Source organism: Balaenoptera physalus (genome assembly GCF_965194825.1).
Source record: "Balaenoptera physalus genome assembly, chromosome: 11".
Lineage (NCBI taxonomy): Eukaryota > Metazoa > Chordata > Mammalia > Artiodactyla > Balaenopteridae > Balaenoptera > Balaenoptera physalus.
In genome coordinates, this window is record NC_138896.1 from 38,147,256 (window position 1) to 38,167,715 (window position 20,460).

General features: G+C 43.0%; 1 protein-coding gene across 1 annotated transcript; it reads left to right on the plus strand.

The window, feature by feature from the left end:
* Positions 1-1,865: 1,865 nt before the first annotated feature.
* On the plus strand, positions 1,866-20,044 carry PPIL1 (peptidylprolyl isomerase like 1). The gene is made up of 4 exons (XM_082413851.1): positions 1,866-2,025; positions 4,537-4,691; positions 18,238-18,306; positions 18,848-20,044. Exons 1-4 carry the CDS (start codon positions 1,970-1,972, stop codon positions 19,066-19,068), a joined length of 501 nt encoding a protein of 166 aa, XP_082269977.1. The 5' UTR covers positions 1,866-1,969; the 3' UTR covers positions 19,069-20,044.
* Positions 20,045-20,460: the final 416 nt, after the last annotated feature.

The window sequence follows — 20,460 nt, forward strand, 5'->3', positions numbered from 1 at the left end:
TGAGCAAATTATTTAATCTCTGTAAGCCTCAGTTTCCTCAAAGTAAAAAGGGGATAGTGATATCTACCTCCTGTGGGTTTGAAGATTAAGTGTTGTCAAAAGTTCAGAAATAAGCTACAAGGATATATTGCATAGCACAGGGTATAGAGCCAATATTTTATAATAACTATAAGTGGAGTAAAACTTTTAAATATTGTGAATCACTAGGCTATACACCTGAAACTTACAAAATATTGTAAATTGACTGTACCTCAGTTTTTAAAAAAATTTTTAAAAATTTTTGGCTGCGTTGGGTCTTCATTGCTACACACGGGCTTTCTCTAGTTGCGGCAAGAGGGGGCTACTCTTCGTTACAGTGCGCGGGCTTCTCATTGCTGTGGCTTCTCTTGTTGCGGAGCATGGGCTCTAGGCGCAGGGGTTTCAGTAGTTGTGACACGTGGGCTTAGTTGCTCTGTGGCATGTGGGATCTTCACAGACAAGGGATCGAACCTGTGTCCCCTGAGTTGGCAGGCGGATTCTTAACCACTGTGCCAGCAGGGAAGTCCCTGTACCTCAGTTTTTAAAAAAGTTCAGAAATAGCAGAAGTAAAACACTGGATCACTGGAATAGTAGTTAGTAAAAGTTTATTGCACACACACACACACACACACACAAAACAGTTTGCAAACTGGGGGCACTCAGAACATGGAAAGAGGCTCAAAGGTATATTTTTATAAAGCAGCTTATACAGTGAGAAGGCAGTGGTTGTTTATTCTTCACAGTGGTTGGTTATACTATTAAGAGTTTTCCTAGTGATAGGGAATGGGTTAAAAGTGGTTACCTCACATTAATTTTGGGGAAGTTTAAGTTTCGTTTATGATTTTCAGAGGCATTAACAAGAAGTGGCCCAAGTTAAGTTTTGCTTGTTTTACAGAATAAGCTAAATTAAGTTTTACTTATATGACTAAACTGATTTGTCTGCTCAGAGAATTTCCAAGTCTGGGCTCCATTTGTGTTTGATTTTTAACAATGTAAAAGTACACAATAGTCCTTAGCTGGATGCCAGGCACAAAGTAAGCATTCATTTAGCCATCATTATTAAGCGGTGTGCAGAGCATTTACAATATGTTTATTTACCCCATTTCTTTTTTGTCCTCCCTCCAAACCTCGTCACATTGCCTCTACTTTGCTTCTCTTTGATCCTGAGCAAACTCTAATAACCTTGGGGCATCATCTATCCCAGCCACAGTCACTCTAAGCCTTGCTCTAGCCCTGATCTATTTGATCTTCATTCTCCTGTCTCTCCCTTTCCTTATCTCTCATTTTCTTCCCTGTCCTTCCCTCTCCCGTCTCTCCAGACTCTGCCTTTGGAGTCTAGAAGCTCTGATTTGCTGTATGGCTATGGACAAATAAGTCATTTAACTGCTGAATCTCAGTTTTCACATCTGAAAAATGGGAATAATAACATCTGCTTTATAGGATTGTTTTGCGGAGTAGATTATAATGTTCAAGTGCTCTGTAAATATATAGCGCCTTACAAGCGTTAGTTACTGGCGTCTCTCATCTCTATTCCCTTCCACTCTTCCTCTCCTTAGATTGTGGGACTAGGGAATTCTTCCAAATTAAAGGTTAGGATTTAACGCCAATAGAAGTGCAGATTTGCTGGTTGGTCACGCCTTCCCCGCCTAAAAGACAATCAGAGCGTCCGGAGAGTGGCGCGGTATCTCTCCACTTGGAGACCACCTTTTATAGAGCTCGCACTTTTCTCCGTCCTTGCGGACAGCTTGCTTTCGCCTTGCACCCCAGATTCTCGTCCTTGGAGGTGGGGGTCCTTCCCCTTCCTTGTCTCAAGCCCCCAAATTTTAGCATCGCTAGAGTTGAATGGCGGGAACCGGAAGTGTGTGCAGCGGCGGCGGGTCCCCGGCGAATCGGGTCCCAGGCGAATCGCCGGAAGTAGCAATTGCTACGGGAGGTTTCCGCCAGCTTCGCTATGGCGGCGATCCCTCCAGACTCCTGGCAGCCGCCCAACGTATACTTGGAGACCAGGTGAGGGCTCGGCCTCTGGGGCTGGGCTGGCGGAAGCGACGCGGAGCCCAGGCTTAGCCGCGGGCTGGGTTCCCGGCGCGCTCCTTCGGGAGGCCGACCTCCTCGTGGAGCCGCGGTCGTGGCGGCAGCCTGAGGGCTGAGTGTGGACCGCCACTGCCCGCGTCCGAGCTCCGCACCGACTCGCGCTGAGACTTTAGCGACAGAGGCCCGATTGCCTTCCTCTCACCCCTCCGTTCGTTCATCCTTTCATTCAACTAACGTGTATTGAATCTACAGGCGGGGGACGTAAGATCTGAGGGTCAGAGGTGGATAAAACACAGCCTTGCCTTTAGAAGCTTACAGTATAGTGAAGGAGACAGATTTGTAAATATTAAGGTTGTAAGTAGCACAGTTGTATAAACAGATTTTTAGGAGAACACAGGAAGAAGCACATTTATTCTCTCCTATCAAAGAGTGGTAATATTGAGCACCAAACAGCTAGTGCCATGCCCCTGATGTGTAGCATCACATTTAGTTTAATCCTCTTAGCAACTCTGATCATGTAGGTACAATTCCAGCTTCTCTCCAGTTTTAGCAGGAGAAATGTCAAAATTTACAGAGTAAATGGCTTGATTAAACCCATGTAGCTAGTAAGTAGGGGAACCTCATTTGGAGCCTGGTCTGTCTGCCTTATGTGCTAGGTTCTTTAGCCCCATTCATTCCATTGCTTCCTTGGAAAAAGTTAAAAGTGATCTTTCCAAAGTAGGACAAATAACCTTAAGTAACTTCTTACTACTACAACAGTATAAAATTGAAATTTTGTAGTCTGACCTTCATCCTGGCCTTTGCCTACCTCTCTCCCTACATCTGCTGTTCTCACACCAGCAGCCAAGGTCCAGCCATCGTCTTTCCATCTTTCTATTCTTGCCCATGCTGCTTTTCCATCAGAGCACAGTTCTCTCAGATGCTGCTCTTGCCCCTTGGCCATTTTCCCCACCTTCTTAATGAGAAAATTCTACTTTTTCTGGCCTCAACTTGAAAGTATGTTATTTCTGAACTCACCTGTTAGTTTTTTTAATTACAGCATAAATCAAAATTTAAATCCAAGCAGTTGTAGAAGTGTATAGAATAAGAAGTGAAAGCCACTCCTCTCTGTAAAAACACCATTAATAGTTTGTTGGATGACCATCCAGATCTTTTTCTCTGTACACATAGGCATCTCCTTTATGTTCTATTTTAAAACAATAATAAGATTGTATGACCATATTGTATATATATTTTTTTTCTGTAATTTGCTCTTCTTTCGCACACTAGTACACGCAGCCTTCCGTAGTATGGATATTTCATATTTTAGTCATTCCCTCTTTGAAGACTTAAATTGCTTCTCATATTTTTTTTTGTTAGGACAAATACTGGCATAAACATCCTTGCACACATTGTATCCTTAAGCATTTTTGTAAGTTTCTCCATAGACTAGAAACTTAGACGTTGAAATTGCTGTCAAAAGGTATGCACATTTCAAATTTGTATAGGTATTTTCTGGTTGCCATTCCAAAAAGTTATTCCCTGTATTTTACAAATATCCACCAGAATGTTACTCCGTGAGAGGAAAAGCACTTAGAACTGTATCTTGCACAGAGTAGTTGTTAATCCGTGTTGAATGTTAGGAGTGTGAAGGATGAATTGCCAGTAGAAAGGCTTTTAGAAAACTATGTTCTAGCACATACTACATTTGTTAATAGAGTGCTTACACTGTGCTTGGCACTGGGTATTCAGGCTGTACAGAGTTGACTCAGCTCACACATTCTTGGAGCTTAAAGTCTAGGTGAGTGATGAAATGGAGGGGAAGGCACCTGTCCTAAGTCTTACTTCTTCCTTTTCCTTAGCACTACTTCAAGGGGAAAAGCACTCATCACACTGGGCAGGTGTAAAGCTTTGAAGTAATCAGATTTTGCCTTTGTTGTACCATTCCTAAATACACACAAACTGTACCTTTTTTTTTTCCTATTAAATTTTTTAATGAATAGGTAGTAATTTACATAGTTCAAAAATACAAAAGCTTAAAAAAGATATTCACTGAAAACCTTCCTGTCTCCCATTTACCCACTTTCCACCCCCACCCAGAAACTTATGTATGTATAAATAAATTTGAATTCCCAATATTTTAATGTCCAACTTAAAAAAACTTACAAATTAAGCGTAAGATTTTTTTCCCCTAATTCAGGGGTTGGTTATATTGGTTATATTGGTATAGTGATTTCTTGTATACAAGGTGTTAGAATTTTTAGTTGTCCATGGTTATTTTGCTTAAAAGAAGTACCAGAAGCCCCTGCATGTTTTACTCAAAGGAGGTATCTGTGTTTATGTTATTTGCATTGTGTTGTTTTCCTTTGCTGAGCATGAAATCTGATATTTATCATAATTTCATGATTTATAAGCTTGGAAAGGAAGAGTCATGGAGCAGTCCCATAATGTTTCTGTCTGCTGTGACCTTGTTCTTGACTGGAGCTCTACTGTCCTCTCCCCCTGCAGCATGGGGATCATCGTGCTGGAGCTGTACTGGAAGCATGCTCCAAAGACTTGTAAGAACTTTGCTGAATTGGCTCGTCGAGGTTACTACAATGGCACCAAATTCCACAGAATCATCAAAGACTTTATGATCCAGGGAGGTGACCCAACAGGGACAGGTACAGTTAAGTCAACGTTAGTTTCTGAAGCCTCATCCTGTTATAACTGGGTAGAAGGTAGTCAGGGCTCTCTTCCATATACCAGGGACTGGGTTAGTTGATTCTGGTGACTACTCCTGCCCTTGCTAGCACACCCCCTTCCCCAAACACACACAAGTGGAATTGAACAGAAACCAATCTTGACTCCCGGACTTTATAGAGTTTCTCATAACTTCTGTGTATTGCTTTCTAAGAGCAAATAATGTTTGCCTGAATTATAGTATAGAGTAGTCTGGATAATCAGGAGTAAAGAAGGACATTTGCAGTGTTTTGAGGAAAAGAAAATAGTGAGTTCTTAGATTGATTCATTCATTTAACAAATACTGAGCACCTGCCTTGTGTCATATATTTTTATGAGCTCTGGGATATGGCTGTGCCTAGATGAAAAAAAAGAAAACCCAAACTTCCTGCTCTCAATAAAGCAGGAAAAGGATGTGGGGATGGGACTTTAGTAGAAAGGTCAGGGAAGTCCCGTCTGAAAGATGTGATTGGAATAGAGATCTGAAGGAAGTGAAGGAATGAACCTTGTGACTGAGAGAAGAACATTCCCATGGAGGGAAGAGTAGACCCAGAGGCTGTGAGGCAGGAGCCTACATAGGAGATCATGTAGGACCTTGTAGGGCATAGTAGAGACTTTGGGTTTTATTCTGAATAAGATGGGAGCCATTAGAAGGTTTTGAGCAAAGGAGTGACATGATCTGACTTATTCTTTAAAAAGATCACTCTGGGAATTCCCTGGCGGTCCAGTGGTTAGGGGTCTGTGCTTCCACTGCAGGGGGCACGGATTCAGTCGCTGGTCGTCAGGGAACTAAGATCCCACATGCTGTGTGGCACAGCCAAAAAAAAAAGATCACTCTGACTGCTGTTTGGAGACTAGATGATGTGGGGCAAGAGTGAGAGCTGGGAACCAGTTAGAAAGCTGCTGTAGTCATCCAGTCTAGATATATGTGGTTGGACTAGCCTGATAGTAGAGAAGGTGGTGAGAAGTGACTGGATTCAGGTTACATTTTGATAGAAATGGAGCCAGTGGGATTTGCTGAGGTTGGAAGCCGGGAAGGACAGGCGTGTGAGAGAAAGAGATTGGAAAGAGAGTGGAAATGTTGATTAATGGGATATGAGTGTGGAGTTCATGGAAAGGTCTGAGATGTAGGTATGAATTTGGGAGTTATCATCGTTTAGTTGGGATTTATTAGTGAAATTGGTAGATGCCAACATTTATAAGTTTCAAGGGCCCTTGCTTCCCAGTCTGCATTTTCTCTCTGCTAATTCCTATTCCTGCTCTTTTGCCTTTAAATAAGCTTGGTTCTCTCTGTGGCAGTTTTTTCTCAGTCTTTTTCTTCCTTGTCATTCTCAGTTGTCCTTTATTTATCCTTTATGATGAAGAGGCATTCTATTTTTTCAATATATATGGACACATTTCAAAATATAGAATATAGAGGAAAGTAGAAAAAAAGAAAAAAAAAATCACTCATAAGAGGGAATTTCCTGATGGTCCAGTGGTTAGGACTCCCTGGTTGGGGAGCTAAGATCCCGCAAGCTGTGTGGCGTGGCCAAAGAAGAAAAGAAAAGAAAAAAAAAATCACTCATAAGTTTACCTCCTAAAGATTCCTAACCACCATTAGCTATTCCCCCAATGTCCCACCTCTCAGAAACGATGAACGTTAACTTTTGGTGGCCATTATTCTAGACATCTTTCTTTTCAGATACCTAGTTAAAAGGATGGATAACTAGCTAGATGGAAATAATTTCAAGAGAATAGGCTATGTCATGCATGCTATTGTTTTTAAAACAAAAAGTATTTTATTTAATTTTGTATATACTTAACAGAAAAATTGACTTCCTGCTATGAAAGATGAGGCAATTAGTACTTAAATTTCTACCCATTCTTATTGTTTAGGAAAAACTTAGTTTTACTTGCTTCCTGTGTTGGGAAAAACTCAGTTCTTCCCTCCTGGGTTTTTCCTTTACTTTCATATGCTCGCACAGAACACTTCACTGACACTTCTGGTCACCAAATGTATGGAATTTTTTCCCCACAACAAGCAGCTCCCTGTGACACCAGCTGTGTTTGATTAATTTGCTAGAGCAGGTCAGAGAACTCAGGGAAACCTAAGTGCTTACTTACATTTACCAGTTTATTAAAGGATATTGTAAGGGATACAGATGAACAGAGATGCTTCAGGTGAGGTCTGGGAAGGTGCTGAGAATGGGAAATTCTATCCCCGTGGAGTTGGGGTGCATCACCCTCCCAGGGTGGATATGTTCGTCTGCTTTGAAACTCTATAAACTCTGTGCTATTGGGATTTTATGGAGGCTTCCTCATGTAGGCATAATCAATTATTAGCTCCATTTCTAGCCTTTCTCCCCTCCTTCCCTCTCTGGAGAAGGGGGTGGGGCAGGCACTGAAAATTCCAAGCTTCTAATCATGACTTGGTCTTTCTGGTGACCAGCCCCCATCCGGGATTCCACCCAGAGTCACCTCATTAGAACAAAAGATGGTCCTAGTGCTCTAATCACTTAGGAATTTATAAGGATTTCAGGAGCCCTGTGTCAGGGATAGGGTCAAAGACCAAATATTAGAACAAGAGACGCTCCTAGTGTTCTTACCACTTAGGAATTTACAAGGGTTTTAGAGGCTCTGTGCCAGGAACCAGGGGCATCTATATGTCTCTCTCTCTCTCTCTCTCTCTCTCTCTAAATATATGTATATATAGATATATCTTTTTTTCTATTATCTCACACCTGTCCTCCCTCCCTTGCTCCCACTTTTTTGTTGTTAGTTTTATTTTTCCATATCAGAGTTTACAGCATTTTCCATTCTGCACCCGTGAGTCCCTCAGTTACAGTGTGGATTCTACATTTCAGAGGGTTCAGTGCTCACCACTAGGCTCTTCTATTCACAAGTGGTAGAAGGCAGAATATATTGTTGAGTGGTTTTTATTGCAAGGGCTGGAGGGTGTTATATTTTCAAACTCAATCATGTTTGAGAATTTCTGCCAGTTACGCTTTTAGTTGAAAAAGATCATGACTTATTTACTATTCTTGGGCCAGACTAATTCTCTCAGATCTTTTTAGACAATTCTGCTCCATTGCCTTCTGGTTTTGAACATGGCTTTGGAGAATACTGAGGCCGGATTTACTCCTTCCTTCAGTTCAGGGAAATTTTTTTATTTGTATTTCTGAATATTTTCTCTGTTACACTTACTAGATTTTCTGTTTCAGGAAACTAGTTATTCTTTATTTCATTGCCTTTGCCTTCCATATCTGTCACATTTCTCCTGAGTAAGTGAGGTGATGTTTTTCGATTTTTTCTGCATCCACTGAAATAATCTCAGACCTTTACTCTGTGCCTTATTCAGTTTTGAGCCCTGTCTATTCTGTTCTTTACTGCTCTAATTTATTTATTAGTGCTGTCTTGGTGTCATTTGGCTCTCAGTCTGTTTCCTCAGCTCTGCAATCTTTTCACCTTATTCTGTTGATTTGTTATCTTGTCTTTGAGCTCTTGTTTTCTTGGATTCTTATTTTTGTTGAAGCATCTGTAGCTGAGACAACCATGGAGAAGCCCTTCTTGGATTATATTTTCTCCCTTCTTTCTCTCCTTCCATTTGTTGTGTATGTTTGCATAGTCTCCGTGCCATTTCTTGTTGTCAAATCCACGCTTAACGTCGGAACCTGCATTGACCTTACCTTTTATTTGCTTGGGTACAGTGTAAGTGGATTCTCTTTGCCACTCTCCCTACCTTTGTGGGACTAAGTGGATTCTCTTTGTCACTCTCCCTACCTTTGTGGGACCAGTCATCTTCCCCATCCCAAGTGCTAGGTTGCTTTCTTTCCATTTTATTCTAGCCTGCTGAGGGTGTGGGAGAGAACACCGGCTCAGCTCATGCTGAGTGAGCCCCTGTGGGAGGGCTGACTTCTGTTCTGTCTTCCGAGACTCCATGCCGGTGGTGTCCCTCTACCCCCACCCCAGGCCCTGGGTAGCCCCTGAGTATAACTGTAGCAGAGGAAAAAGAGCCTCATACCTTTTTTCGTTTTCAGCTGGGTTTCTATAACAGAAGACATATTAGCGAGAGAAAAGCATACAAATTTATTTAATATAAGTTCTGCATGACATTTCCTTTATAGGGAAATGAAGACCTGAAGAAGGGGTTACCTTGAGCGTTTTTAGGCTAGGTTTGATAAAGAGTGGAAAGTTGTGGGAAAATGTGAGCGGACAAAAGGGGTATGAGTATAAGCTCCGTGTAGTAAACTAGGGGAGACTTAGCAAGGCTTGTTCGTTCAGATTCCTCTTGGGTGTCCCTCTTTCATGAAAGTAGGGATGCTCCTTTCCTCCAGGTATACGGAGGGGACCTCTCACTTGAGAGTCTTATGACCCACTTCAGGGGAATGTCAGAAAGTCCTTCCTGCACCTGCCGTTTCTCACATTCCTTCAACTTGAAATACTCATTATGCCAGGGTGCCTTATTTTGGAGTAGCATGTCCTGATCCCTGTCATGGCCCTGTGTTCCTCCACCTAACTAAGGTGGTCGTTGCTATTACCCTGACCTGCCACTCCTGAGCGCCTGTGGTGTGTGGGCTTCTGTCTTCAAGGGCTTCTCCTTAACTTCTTCAGGGCTGTTCACCCACTCCCCTTGTTGGCTTCGCAAAATTGGAGGGTATTTGTGAGAATTCTCTGGGTGACACTCCTCCTTTCCTGATTACTACTTTTCAGGAGTACAGGCAGAAGAATCTCTTATTTCTTTCCCTGACTGACTCTTTTCAGAATCTTTGGAATAAGTTTGTCTCCCTTTTCTTATTTGGTTGTTGCTGATGAATTTTTGGCTTTGAAAACAATTGAATTTTTTGTGTTTGCCTCATCAGTTATTGGGGAAGGCTAAGTCTAATTCTGCTTCAGTCCACTTTCTTTATCTGAAAATGTCCTGTCAACACTTTGTTGTACTTCTTTCCTATCTTCTTCCTCTTTCTTGTTGTTATGAGATAAAATTTTAATTCATAACACCAGTGAACTGAGAGTTCTTGATTAGCGTACAAGAATTGGAAGTGACTCAGATGTGAGTGCTCTTGTCAGAGCTTCCCTGTATTTCTGTAATTAGTTCGCAATCCTTCATAATGTCACATTTCCATGATGTAATTTTAATGAAATTGAATCACTCAAAAGATTTCCAAATAATTGCGTCCAGCCTCAAGTATAGTGAGTGGTTGAGCTAAGCCTTTTGGCAGGCTTATGGTGGAAGGCAAACAGGAGTTAGGCCCTCCTGGGTCACTAGTATGGACTGCTGGCTGACTAGGTAACATAATTTTTGCTGAACATCTCAGATGACCAGCATGTGGCATTCTGGGCTCTTCAGCAGGTCGATGTAGCTTTTCTATCCCCGATGTATCCTTTCTGTCCTTCAGTCCGGCTCCTCTGGAACTATACTTTCCATGGTCTTTCTTTTTTTTAAAATTAATTAATTTATTTTTGGCTGCATTGGGTCTTCGTTGCTGCATGCAGGCTTTTCTAGTTGCGGCGAGCAGGGGCTACTCTTCATTGTGGTGTGTGGGTTTCTCATTGTGGTGGCTTCCCCTGTTGTGGAGCACAGGCTCTAGGCGCGAGGGCTTCAGTAGTTGTGGCACATCGGCTCAGTAGTTGTGGCTCGCGGGCTCTAGAGCACAGGCTCAGTAGTTGTGGCACACGGGCTTAGTTGCTCCGCGGCATGTGGGATCTTCCCAGACAAGGGATCAAACCCGTGTCCCCTGCATTGGCAGGCGGATTCTTAACCACTGTGCCACCAGGGAAGTCCTCCAGAGTCTTTCTGATACACCTTTGCCAGATGTTTTCTCAATTCAGATGTCTTTGACTTTGACCTCTTGCTTCATTTTAAACCATTTTTCTTCTTTTAAATTTCCTTTATTGTAATAACTCTATGCTGGCTCTTCTCTTAGCCCTCTGAATGTCTTTTCTCTGTTTTCTACTAACTTCTTCTCTTTCTCCTCTCCCTGTAAGACATGGCATCCTATCAAGCTCTTCCTTTCACGTTTCCAGCTCTGCATGTAGCCTGACGGTGCTCACCAGCTGCCGTGATTACAGTGATTAATTACGTGCTGATGATGCTGTGTGTCACCCTCACTCTGATTTCGTCTCACCTCTTAGTAGCTCCAGGAACACCTGAAATTTCACGTGTTGAACAGCAAGCTCTTGTTAATTTTATTCATTTGATGAATATTTGCTAAGAGTCTGTGGGGTATCCTGTACTATTCTAAGGCCTGTGAGGAGTATTTAAGCATTAGAAGCCAAGGCATTTTTCTCTTCCTTGCAGAGAACCCTGCCCTGCCAAGAAGACAGTGTATTCATTATAAGAAACAACTAGAAAGTAATAATATGATAAATATGCAAATGCATGGTGGTATGCTATGGATTATGTATAGAATATTTGTTGGGATAATTCATAATGAGAGAAAAAGTACAGTGGAATGGGGTTAGAATGGGATGGAGTAATATTTTGAGGTGGGCCTTGAAGGAAATGCAGGATTTTAACTTTTGAGAGGAAAGGGAAGGGCATTTTATTGATAGATTTAGGAAGAAGAGTGAATACAGAATGGAGGCACAAGTGACACACATGTAAGGTGTGAAGGAGAACCCACCACCCCAGGTGTCACGTCTCATGCTGGACTGGCTCTGTGATGTGACCCAGCCACCTCTCCACGCCCAGGACAGATGCATAAAATGTGATTTCTGAGACCCCCGAACTGCATGCTTAGGGGAGAGTAAGGGAGGAGCAGTTCGGGGCAGAGTTCACAGAGTAGTAGGAGATAGCATGGGGGTTAAGATTGGGCCAGTTCATGGAGACTCCCAGACGGGAGTTCAGATTTGAATTAGCATCATTCGGGGACCATATTGGACTCTTGATAAGAAAAATGTGTGAGGACATTTAATCCAGCCGTGATATACGGCAAGGTAGTGTAGTGTGGGGGTGAACAGAGGGTCGTGGAGCCTGCTGGGCTTGGGGTTGAATCTTGGCTTCACACGAACACTTAATAAGTGTTATGTTAGACAGCTTATGTGACCTTGCTGAGCCTTCTTATATATAAATGGGGAGTGTGGTTATATGTACCTCATGAGGGTTGTTGTGAGTAGTAAACGAGCAGATGTTTATAAAATGGTTAGCACAGGTTCAACACAAAATAGGAGCTCAAAAAAGTATGGGTGTTTATTGTTTATTTTGGTTGTTAATTCATTTAACAAATGTCTGTTGGACTCCAGGCATTATTGTAAGAGCTGGGGATACAATAATGAATAAGAAAGCCCTCATGGAACGCTCATTCTGGTGGGAGAGACAGTGAACAAATAAGTACGTAATACACTGTCAGGTTGTGCATGACAAATGATATGGAAAAAATGATGTACAAGGGGATAGAGCAGGGATTCTCAGCCTTGGCAGTACTGGCATTTTAAGCTGGATAATTCTTTGTCGTGGGGGCTGTCCTGTGTATTGTAGAATGTTTAGCTGCATCCCTGACCTCTACTCCCTAGATGCCAGTAGAAGTCCTCAGTGTGACAGCCAAAAATGTCTCCACGCGTTGTTCAGTGTCCCCAGGGGGCAGAGTCACCCCTGGTTGAGAACCACTGGGATAATGAGGGAGGTGCTACTTTGGATAGTGTGATTAGGGAAGACCTCTCTCATAAGAAGGCATTTGAGCAGAGCTCTGGATAAAATAAAGTAATGAACCATGAGAATGTCAGGGACAAGGACAATCCAGAGGCAACGGCAGTCAGAGGTCTTAGAACCAGAGTGTGCTCTGCAGGAAACAGCACAGAGGCCACTGTGGCTGGAGCAGGTGCGTGAGGGGGAGAGTGGCAGGAGGTATCAGAGAACCAGATCATGGAAAGTCTTGTAAGTTGTGATGAGGACTTTGGACTTTGTCTGAAGTGTGATGAAATGTCACTGGAGGATTTTGAGCAGAGGACTGCCATGATGAGACTTGTTTTAAAAGGATCCCCTGACTTGCACATGCAGAATAGACTGGTGTGGAAAGCAGGAGGCAAGGCCAGAAGCAGGGAGATGAATTAGAAGCTTTCATTGTTGTCAAAGCTAAAGCTTATAGTTTGCACTATGGTGATAGGGGTTCTGTTGGTTCTGGTCCTCTGGGAAGCACATGCCAAGACAGAGTGAGAAATTCAAGAGATTTAATGGGGTAACACTTGTGAAAGGTAAAGGGGGGAGGGAGCAAGTGTTGGAAGGAGAAGTCTTCACATATCAGTGCAGGTCTAACATCTGTGAAAGGAGAGAGGGAAGTGAAGAAGGAGCCAGTAGAGGAAAATGAAGAGCTGCCAGTAAGGTGGGATTTCAAGAAAGGTGACATCAACTGTCCGATGCTGCTGTTGGGTCAGGCAGGGTGAGGCCTGAGGATTGACCAGTGGACTTAATGACAACGTGGTGGTACTGATGACCTTGACAAGAGCAGTTTCAGGGAATGGTGAGGGCAGACATCTGAATGGAGAGCATTCAAGAGGTTGGAGAAGAAGTGGGGTGGGGTTTTTCTGGAAATTGATGCAGAGAAATGGGGAGATACTTGGAAGACAGTGTTGTCGTCGTTTTTCCAAAATGTGAAATAGTAATACCATGTTTTTATGCTGATAGGAATGATCTATCAGAAAGAAAAACTGATACAGGAGAAGGGAAAATTGTAGCTGCAAAGTTCCTTAAAGGTGAATGGGATTGATTACTATGTGGTGGTGGGATAGTCATTTGAACAATTTATTTATACAGTGTATTAATAATGGATGAAGCAAGGTAAACGGGTAGAGATATAGGAAGGAAAGTGGATTTGGTGATGAGAACCTGTGAAAGTTCTCTTCCTTTTTCTCAGTGAAATAAGAAACAAAGTTATCCACAAAGAGCAAGGAGCAGAGGGGGAATGGTGGAGGTTTGAAGACAGAGGAACTGGCGTAAACTTGGGCAGACCGCCTCCCAAGGTGGACTGTTGGTCACAACCTACAGTCGTCTCTCGCAGAAAATGCTCAGATTATCTCAGTTAAAGGAGGCTCATCATCACTGATACTACTGTGTTTGCTTCATGTTATATACTACATGGTTTCCATGCATTGTCTTACTTAATTCTCATAACAGTCCTTTGAGACATAAGTACTACTACTGTTCCTATTTTTTGGACAAGGAAACTGGGGCTTAGAGAGGGTAAGTATATTGCTTAAGGTTACACAGCTAGTAAGTGGTGGAGTGGGAACCGAAATCCAGATCTCTCTGACCCCAAAGGCAAGTGAGGAAGAGAGGACTCTATCTTAAGAGCTAAAGCTTCTTGGAGAACTGTAGTATTGTTTGCTGTGTTAGGTCTGGTATCTGGCATTTGCCCTGGTAATCCAATAGTAGCTCCACTAGTCAGTTCCCCCTTCCTACTGTTACTAACAAAGTGATTGTATCAATTTGGGATGCTTCTGGCTGCAAGTAACAGAAAACCACAGAGGCTTAAACAAAGAGAGCTTTTGTTTTTCTCACATAACAAAATGTCTGGAGGTGAGCAGTTGCAGGCATTGGTTCATCTGCCCAGCAGAGTTGTCAGGGACCCAGGCTTGCTGTGTCCTTCCACTCCACCATTCTCAGTGTGTAGGCCTTTGATCTCAAACTTGTCTTATGGTTGCCAGGTGGCTGCTGCTGCTCCTGACATCACCTCTGCTTTCAAAGAAGGAAGATGAGGAAAGAGCTATGGGTGAAAGACAGGAGTGTGTTGTCCTTTTTTAATCAGGAAAACTATAGCTTTCCTAGAAGCTCTACTCAATGGCTTCTGTTTATGTCAGTAAGTCAGAACTGGGTCATCTGGCTACCCCTAGCTGCAAACGGGACTGGTCAGTACCTGCCTTTTTTGTCTCTGAGGTTGAGGCAGGCCATGGAGAAGGGGTTGGAAATGCTCAGAGGACATCTGCGGTATCTGTTAGAGGCTCTCTTGCTGGAAGAGAGGCTTTGATTGGTTTGGTTAGTTGCCTTCTTGTGTCGAATGCCCCAGGCAGAGCTTTCACGTGGGCCTCCTAATGGCTAACTGGCTGACCTGTGGCTGCTTTAGGGCTGGATATTAATCCGTGATTCCATCAGCTGTGGCATGGGAGTGGTAGGCACAGGTAGCACCAAGTATGGTAATCTTTGTGTAAGAGACCACTCTCCATGTCTTAGATGCCACTCTAGTTCACCTTGAGAGGTTTCTACAGTCAGTGAGCAGGAGAAGGAAGAAGCACATCAGAGCAGTCTTGGGGATAAGACAGGTTTTTTGTTTTTGTGTTTTAAAGAAACAGAAAGCACAGATCATACAGAAAAAGATTAAGGAATTTCAACTGCAAAAAATTCTTTGCATGAGAAGATCCCATTAAAAGAGTGAAAAAAGTAAACTGGAAAAAAGTATTTGCAAAAGCATTAACTGACAAAGGATTAGTATCTAGAATAATCCTACTAATAAAATATATATAAATTTTAAAATGTGAAACCACTCGGTAGAAATGTGACTGTTGACAGAGGAGGGAAGCTAAATAGCCAGTAAACAGGAAATTACGCACAGCTTCAGGGAAACGCAGTTTAAAACACCACAAGAGATCTGACACCTTTCAGACCGACAAACGTTAGAAAAAGCCTGGCAAAAGGACCTCGAGCAGTAAGGGTGAGACTGAGAGCACTGTGGGTGGGGCGCACATTGGGGCCACTTCTGGCAAGATAGTTGGGAAAATCTAGTACTGGTGAAATGCTGATACACTGTCAGCCTGTATATCCCCCATGAGGTATAGTCCCTGAGAGCTCCTACACTTGTGTTTGGGAGACAGTATAGGAATGGTTATTGCAGCATGGTTTATGATAGCAAAAACATTGGAAAGATCCTAACTATCCATCACCATGAGAAAAGATTGTGTTGTAATCGTTCAGTGGAACGAATGCTACAGAGAGCTGCATGGAACAAAATGGATGAATATCACTTACAGTGGTGACCCAAAAAAAGCTAACTGCAGAAGAATATGTAGAGTATAATACCATTTATATAAACCTAAAAACATGCAAACAACAGTACATTTGTTTAGGGATGCATACAATGTGTAGTAGAAAAGAAAATGCACAGAAATGACAAACTCCTGGTCAGAAAGAGTAGTGGTGACCTGAGAGGAAAATGAGATCCTTCACAGCAGTTGTTAGCTCTTGGGGGAGTGGTGGAGTTGGGGTAGGGAAACAGGGCGTGTGTGCCTGGGGTCTTCGACTGGATTGGCCACACTTTATTTCTTGAGGGGAGGCTGCACAGTTGTTTGTCATATTATTCTTTGTATCTTTTTCTGTCTGAAATATTAAATACATTGAATAAATGTTTAAAGGAGAGGACAGAAGAGTGGGAGAACTTTGAGGGCACAGAGTTTGGAAAACAGGCCTGTGCCTGTCTCCCTTGTATCTGTACTAGAGGAGGCACACAGCACGTTTTTACCACAGAGCTTCCTAATTTTTGGCTTTATATGTGATCACTGACATCTGTTGCCTGCTCTGCACCGGAGAACTCTTTAATCACTCCCTGTCCATTTCACCACTATTCTGCATGCCCAGAGGAATGTTTTGATTGGAATTATTTGTCTTTCTGACAATTTGCTGCAAACCCTACTGAGTTGAATTAGGTTATGAAAAGATAACATATTATGATTAAATGGTGCCTTCGAGGCCCAAACTACTTGCAATTGGTCAAACTATGCCTAGTGAGTGAAGTGGGGCTTCCATGCCCTTTCCTCTCATCTCCTTCTGATTGCTTAAACCCCCAGGCTTTATCTGTGACTCTTGACTGGCCTGTCCTGTTTGTGGTGCCATTCATATGTTCGGTTTCAGTTCCTTGAGAGTGGGGCCCTGAGGTTCTGGCAGTCCTTGGCTTGCAGAGATCACACTTCCAAGGCTCAGCCTGCGGACAGACAGTGCACTGCTGAACTTCATCCTCTTCATGCTCATTCAAGCCCTGGAGGTAGGGCTTGACCTTAGTTTGTCCCCATAGCCCTCTTTCTCCTCTCTCATCTTCAGCCCTAGCACTTCTACTAACCAACCCCCACCCCAGGCTCAAGCAGGAACCTTGACTCTGTAGTCAGAGGGAACATACTGGTTATATAATTGCTGTTTGGAGGTATGCTGGCATGTTGGAATTTTTGGAATGAATTTTTACATAGTTTGGTAGTTCAGTAATTTTCCAGAAGCATGGGTAGCCTGGGCCAGGTGGGAGGTTTCCCCAACTCTGTTAACATTCACCCCCATTCCTGTTTGCATGAGAACAGCGTTTTCTTCCTGAACCGGGGGCTGTGACAGGCTCCCTGTGGTGGAGCATCCTAAAAGACACAGCAAAGGATTTTTTACCATGGAAACACCTTAGCAGGGCCCAGGGGCCTCTGGGGGTGGACATGGTGCTTTAACATGTTACTTTCACAGCAGGCTGTAAAAGGAAGTGAGCTCCTTGCCTCTGGCCTGTTTCCTGGCTGCCAGGCAAGCAGAGTAAGCTGATAAATCTGCTGTTCACTTTGTTTCAGGCTGTTTTGTCTTGACTGGTCAACTTGGAGAAACCAAAGTAGTTCAACAAGACATATGGTTGACTAAATAATTGATTAAGAGAGTTATCTCCTATTAGGACATTTTTTCCTATGGAAAAATCTTATTTAACGTATCATTTTTCTCTAACAACAAAACCTGGGTGCCCAGAACAGCAAGGGTATGGACTCTTGTGGATATATAAATAACCTGTGATGTTGCTAGCAAATCATTCCCAATGCCATGTTTCTTCATATTCTCCTTACAGCACACTGCTTCTCCTCCCAATGACTTCTCCCTACTGTAATGTTATTCTTTTCTGCCACATTACCACTCAGCACTGTCCTTGTTTCTCCTTAAGCTAGTTATCTTTGACTTAAATGAATTTTATTTTCCTTCATCTAGGTTAAGGATGACAAATAGGTTTCAATTCTTATGCCATCTCTGATCCATTAAAGATGGCTGCCTGGATTGCTGGGTTGGTAAGGATTCAGAGGCCAGTCTAAGCTCAGCAGGGAAGAATGCTGATTGATTAGCAATGTCTGTGATGGGCATAGGGTTAGGGCTTGGAGCACTCCTGTCTAAAGTACCCATAAAAATGTAAAAATTTAGGAAACCTCTTAACACATCAAACCATGAATGGTGGTTATTTGTAGATGGTTAGATTACAGGGGACTTTAATGTTCCTTTGATAATGATCTATGTTTTCTACATTTTGACAGTGAAAATGTATTACTTTCATAAGCAGGAAAAAAGCACTCAGTGTTATTTTGAAAAGAAACGTCTTACCTAAATGAAACCAGTGATTTGAATATGCTGTGCCAGTGCTTGATTCTGCTGCTGGGCTGTGTAGTTGCAGTGTACTTAGCACGGTGCTAGGCATGCTCACTGATTTTCCTTTCCTGTACTCCAAAAGTCATTTGACCCTGGACTGTAGTTCTTGGTGTGAGGTAGAATGTGGGCTGATTGGTTTCCTGTCTTCTAACTGGCAGGTCGAGGTGGTGCATCTATCTATGGCAAGCAGTTTGAAGATGAACTTCATCCAGACTTGAAATTCACAGGTAGGTATATGACCTGGCTGGACTGGGTAGGAAGAGGGAGTGGATTTTAAAAGCTCACTCTTTTGGCTGTGATTCAAGGTGAATGCCTGACACCGTGGCCTGGTGCCATGTAGCTGCCCAGCTGCAGAGCCACAAAGAGCTCTGGCAGATTAGAGAAAGCGGCCTCAAGAGTCCTGAGCGATTCAGAGTGCCGAACTGAGTGATCTTGATTCTAACTACTTGTTGAATGTTGCTGTTATAAGCTTCCTCAAAGAAGCAGGAGACCTTCCTGAATTTTTGGGGGGAATTGAGAACATGGTCCAGAGCTTAGCAGGGATCATCATGGATAGAGGCTAGGGAGTAGGTGAAGACAAGGAAGATGAGGCCATCGGGTAGTGCAGATGTCAGCCCTTGTGCGAGGGCAGAGAGCCTGCCCTGAGGGGAAGGTTGTCTGGTCGGGTGGTTGGTCTGGCTTCTTTTTATCCCTAGGCTGGTGTTGCAGATCCAGGCTGGAGCTATGGGGGTTATTCATACTCTTTCCTCTCTTCCTTTTTCCCGCCAGGGGCTGGAATTCTCGCAATGGCCAATGCCAGGCCAGACACCAACGGCAGCCAGTTCTTTGTGACCCTGGCTCCCACCCAGTGGCTTGACGGCAAACACACCATTTTTGGCCGTGTGTGCCAGGGTATAGGAATGGTGAATCGAGTAGGAATGGTGGAAACAAACTCCCAGGACCGTCCTGTGGACGATGTGAAGATCATTAAGGCATACCCTTCTGGGTAGACTTGCTGCGCTCTTGGGCACACCCAGGTCTTCTGAGATGGCCCCAGTGAGCCAGTTTCCAGGTGACCTAGAATGACACGTAACTCTAAACTGCATTTTGGTCTTGCAAATCTGAGGCGCTGAGGAGGCCTGGGGTCTTGGGTGAGTTAGAGATGGAAGTGTATTTTAATGGGATGCTTCTTTTCTCTTCCCCAGTGCCTGTGTTGACAGACCATTTGCAGAAATGCCCATGCGTAATTGTTCACAGGTTACTGCTCACTGCAAATGACCCATACTGCTCCTTCTTGTGTGTATCTGCTCTATACACTTGGAACGAAATGAAGCCAACTCCGTCATTTCACAGTGCCTAACGAGCCTCTTCTTGCAGAAATTTATATTCTGGGCTACACTGCAGTCTTTGGTGGCTGACAGCCATAGAATTCAAAACCAAGTAGTGTCTATCAGCCTTCTTAACTGTGTGCGCCCCCTATTTCAGTCTCTTGCTTTTGTTCTTCCAGGGATTGTATGCATCTCTCTATATATTTTCCCTCTCAAAACCAGAACATCAACACTGCTGTTTCCGACACTTAGACATCCCACGCAAAGCCACATTGAATTTTTGCCAAGTGAAAAATGCATCCAACAATCAAGTTTCTAAGAATGTGCCAAGTGGGGAATGATAATGTGTAATAATCGAGAAATGAATTTATTAAAAAGAAGCAGAAGCATTGACCATTTTTTCCCCAGGAAGGAGTAGAAATCTATAGTGAGCATACGGAAAGACTATGGATTCTCCTTAAAAAGCAGTATCCTCATAAAGCAGAAGCACCACTTAAGTTTTTTAACCTAAGACTTTAGAGAAACTAGATAAGAGATTTTATATATATTTTTTTAATCTTTCTGATTTTTTTAGGGAGGGGGCGGTGAGAGAAAGGAAGTTAATACCTATGGAATACATAGAGCTTCCAAAATAAAATGCCATTGATGGTTGAAATCACTGCTGTAGTTTGATTTTAAATATTGTATGAGGTTCTAACAGCCATTTGGATCTCTGAACCATTTCAAGTAGTATTGCAGGACTGATATTCAAGTTGTCATATCATTTTAGGTTTTTGGATCTCTAGTAGACTTCTCCCATCCAAGAGTAGGTTTGACTTTAAAAAGTCAAACCTACCTTTAAAAAAGCAGTACCAAAGAAAGAAGTAAGTGATGTCGATTAGCATGTCTGAGTGAGGGGGAAGCCCCTGTAGATTAACCAAGTGGATGTGCTGAGAGACCTGAACCATTCCCTGAACTTGGAAGAGATATACCTGCATGTCCTCACAGGCCCAGAGGCAAAATGTGTTGTGGTGTTTGTTTTCTTAATTGGGTAGTTTCTTGATTGAAAAGGGGATTATAGCTTAACTGTTCATC

Excerpts from the sequence above, each read along its gene's own strand:
- PPIL1 (XM_082413851.1), top strand. The coding sequence starts at position 1,970 with ATGGCGGCGATCCCTCCAGACTCCTGGCAGCCGCCCAACGTATACTTG. Across the intron at positions 4,692-18,237 it reads AGGTGACCCAACAGGGACAG|GTCGAGGTGGTGCATCTATC; the intron begins GTACAGTTAAGT and ends TCTAACTGGCAG. Across the intron at positions 18,307-18,847 it reads TCCAGACTTGAAATTCACAG|GGGCTGGAATTCTCGCAATG; the intron begins GTAGGTATATGA and ends TTTTCCCGCCAG.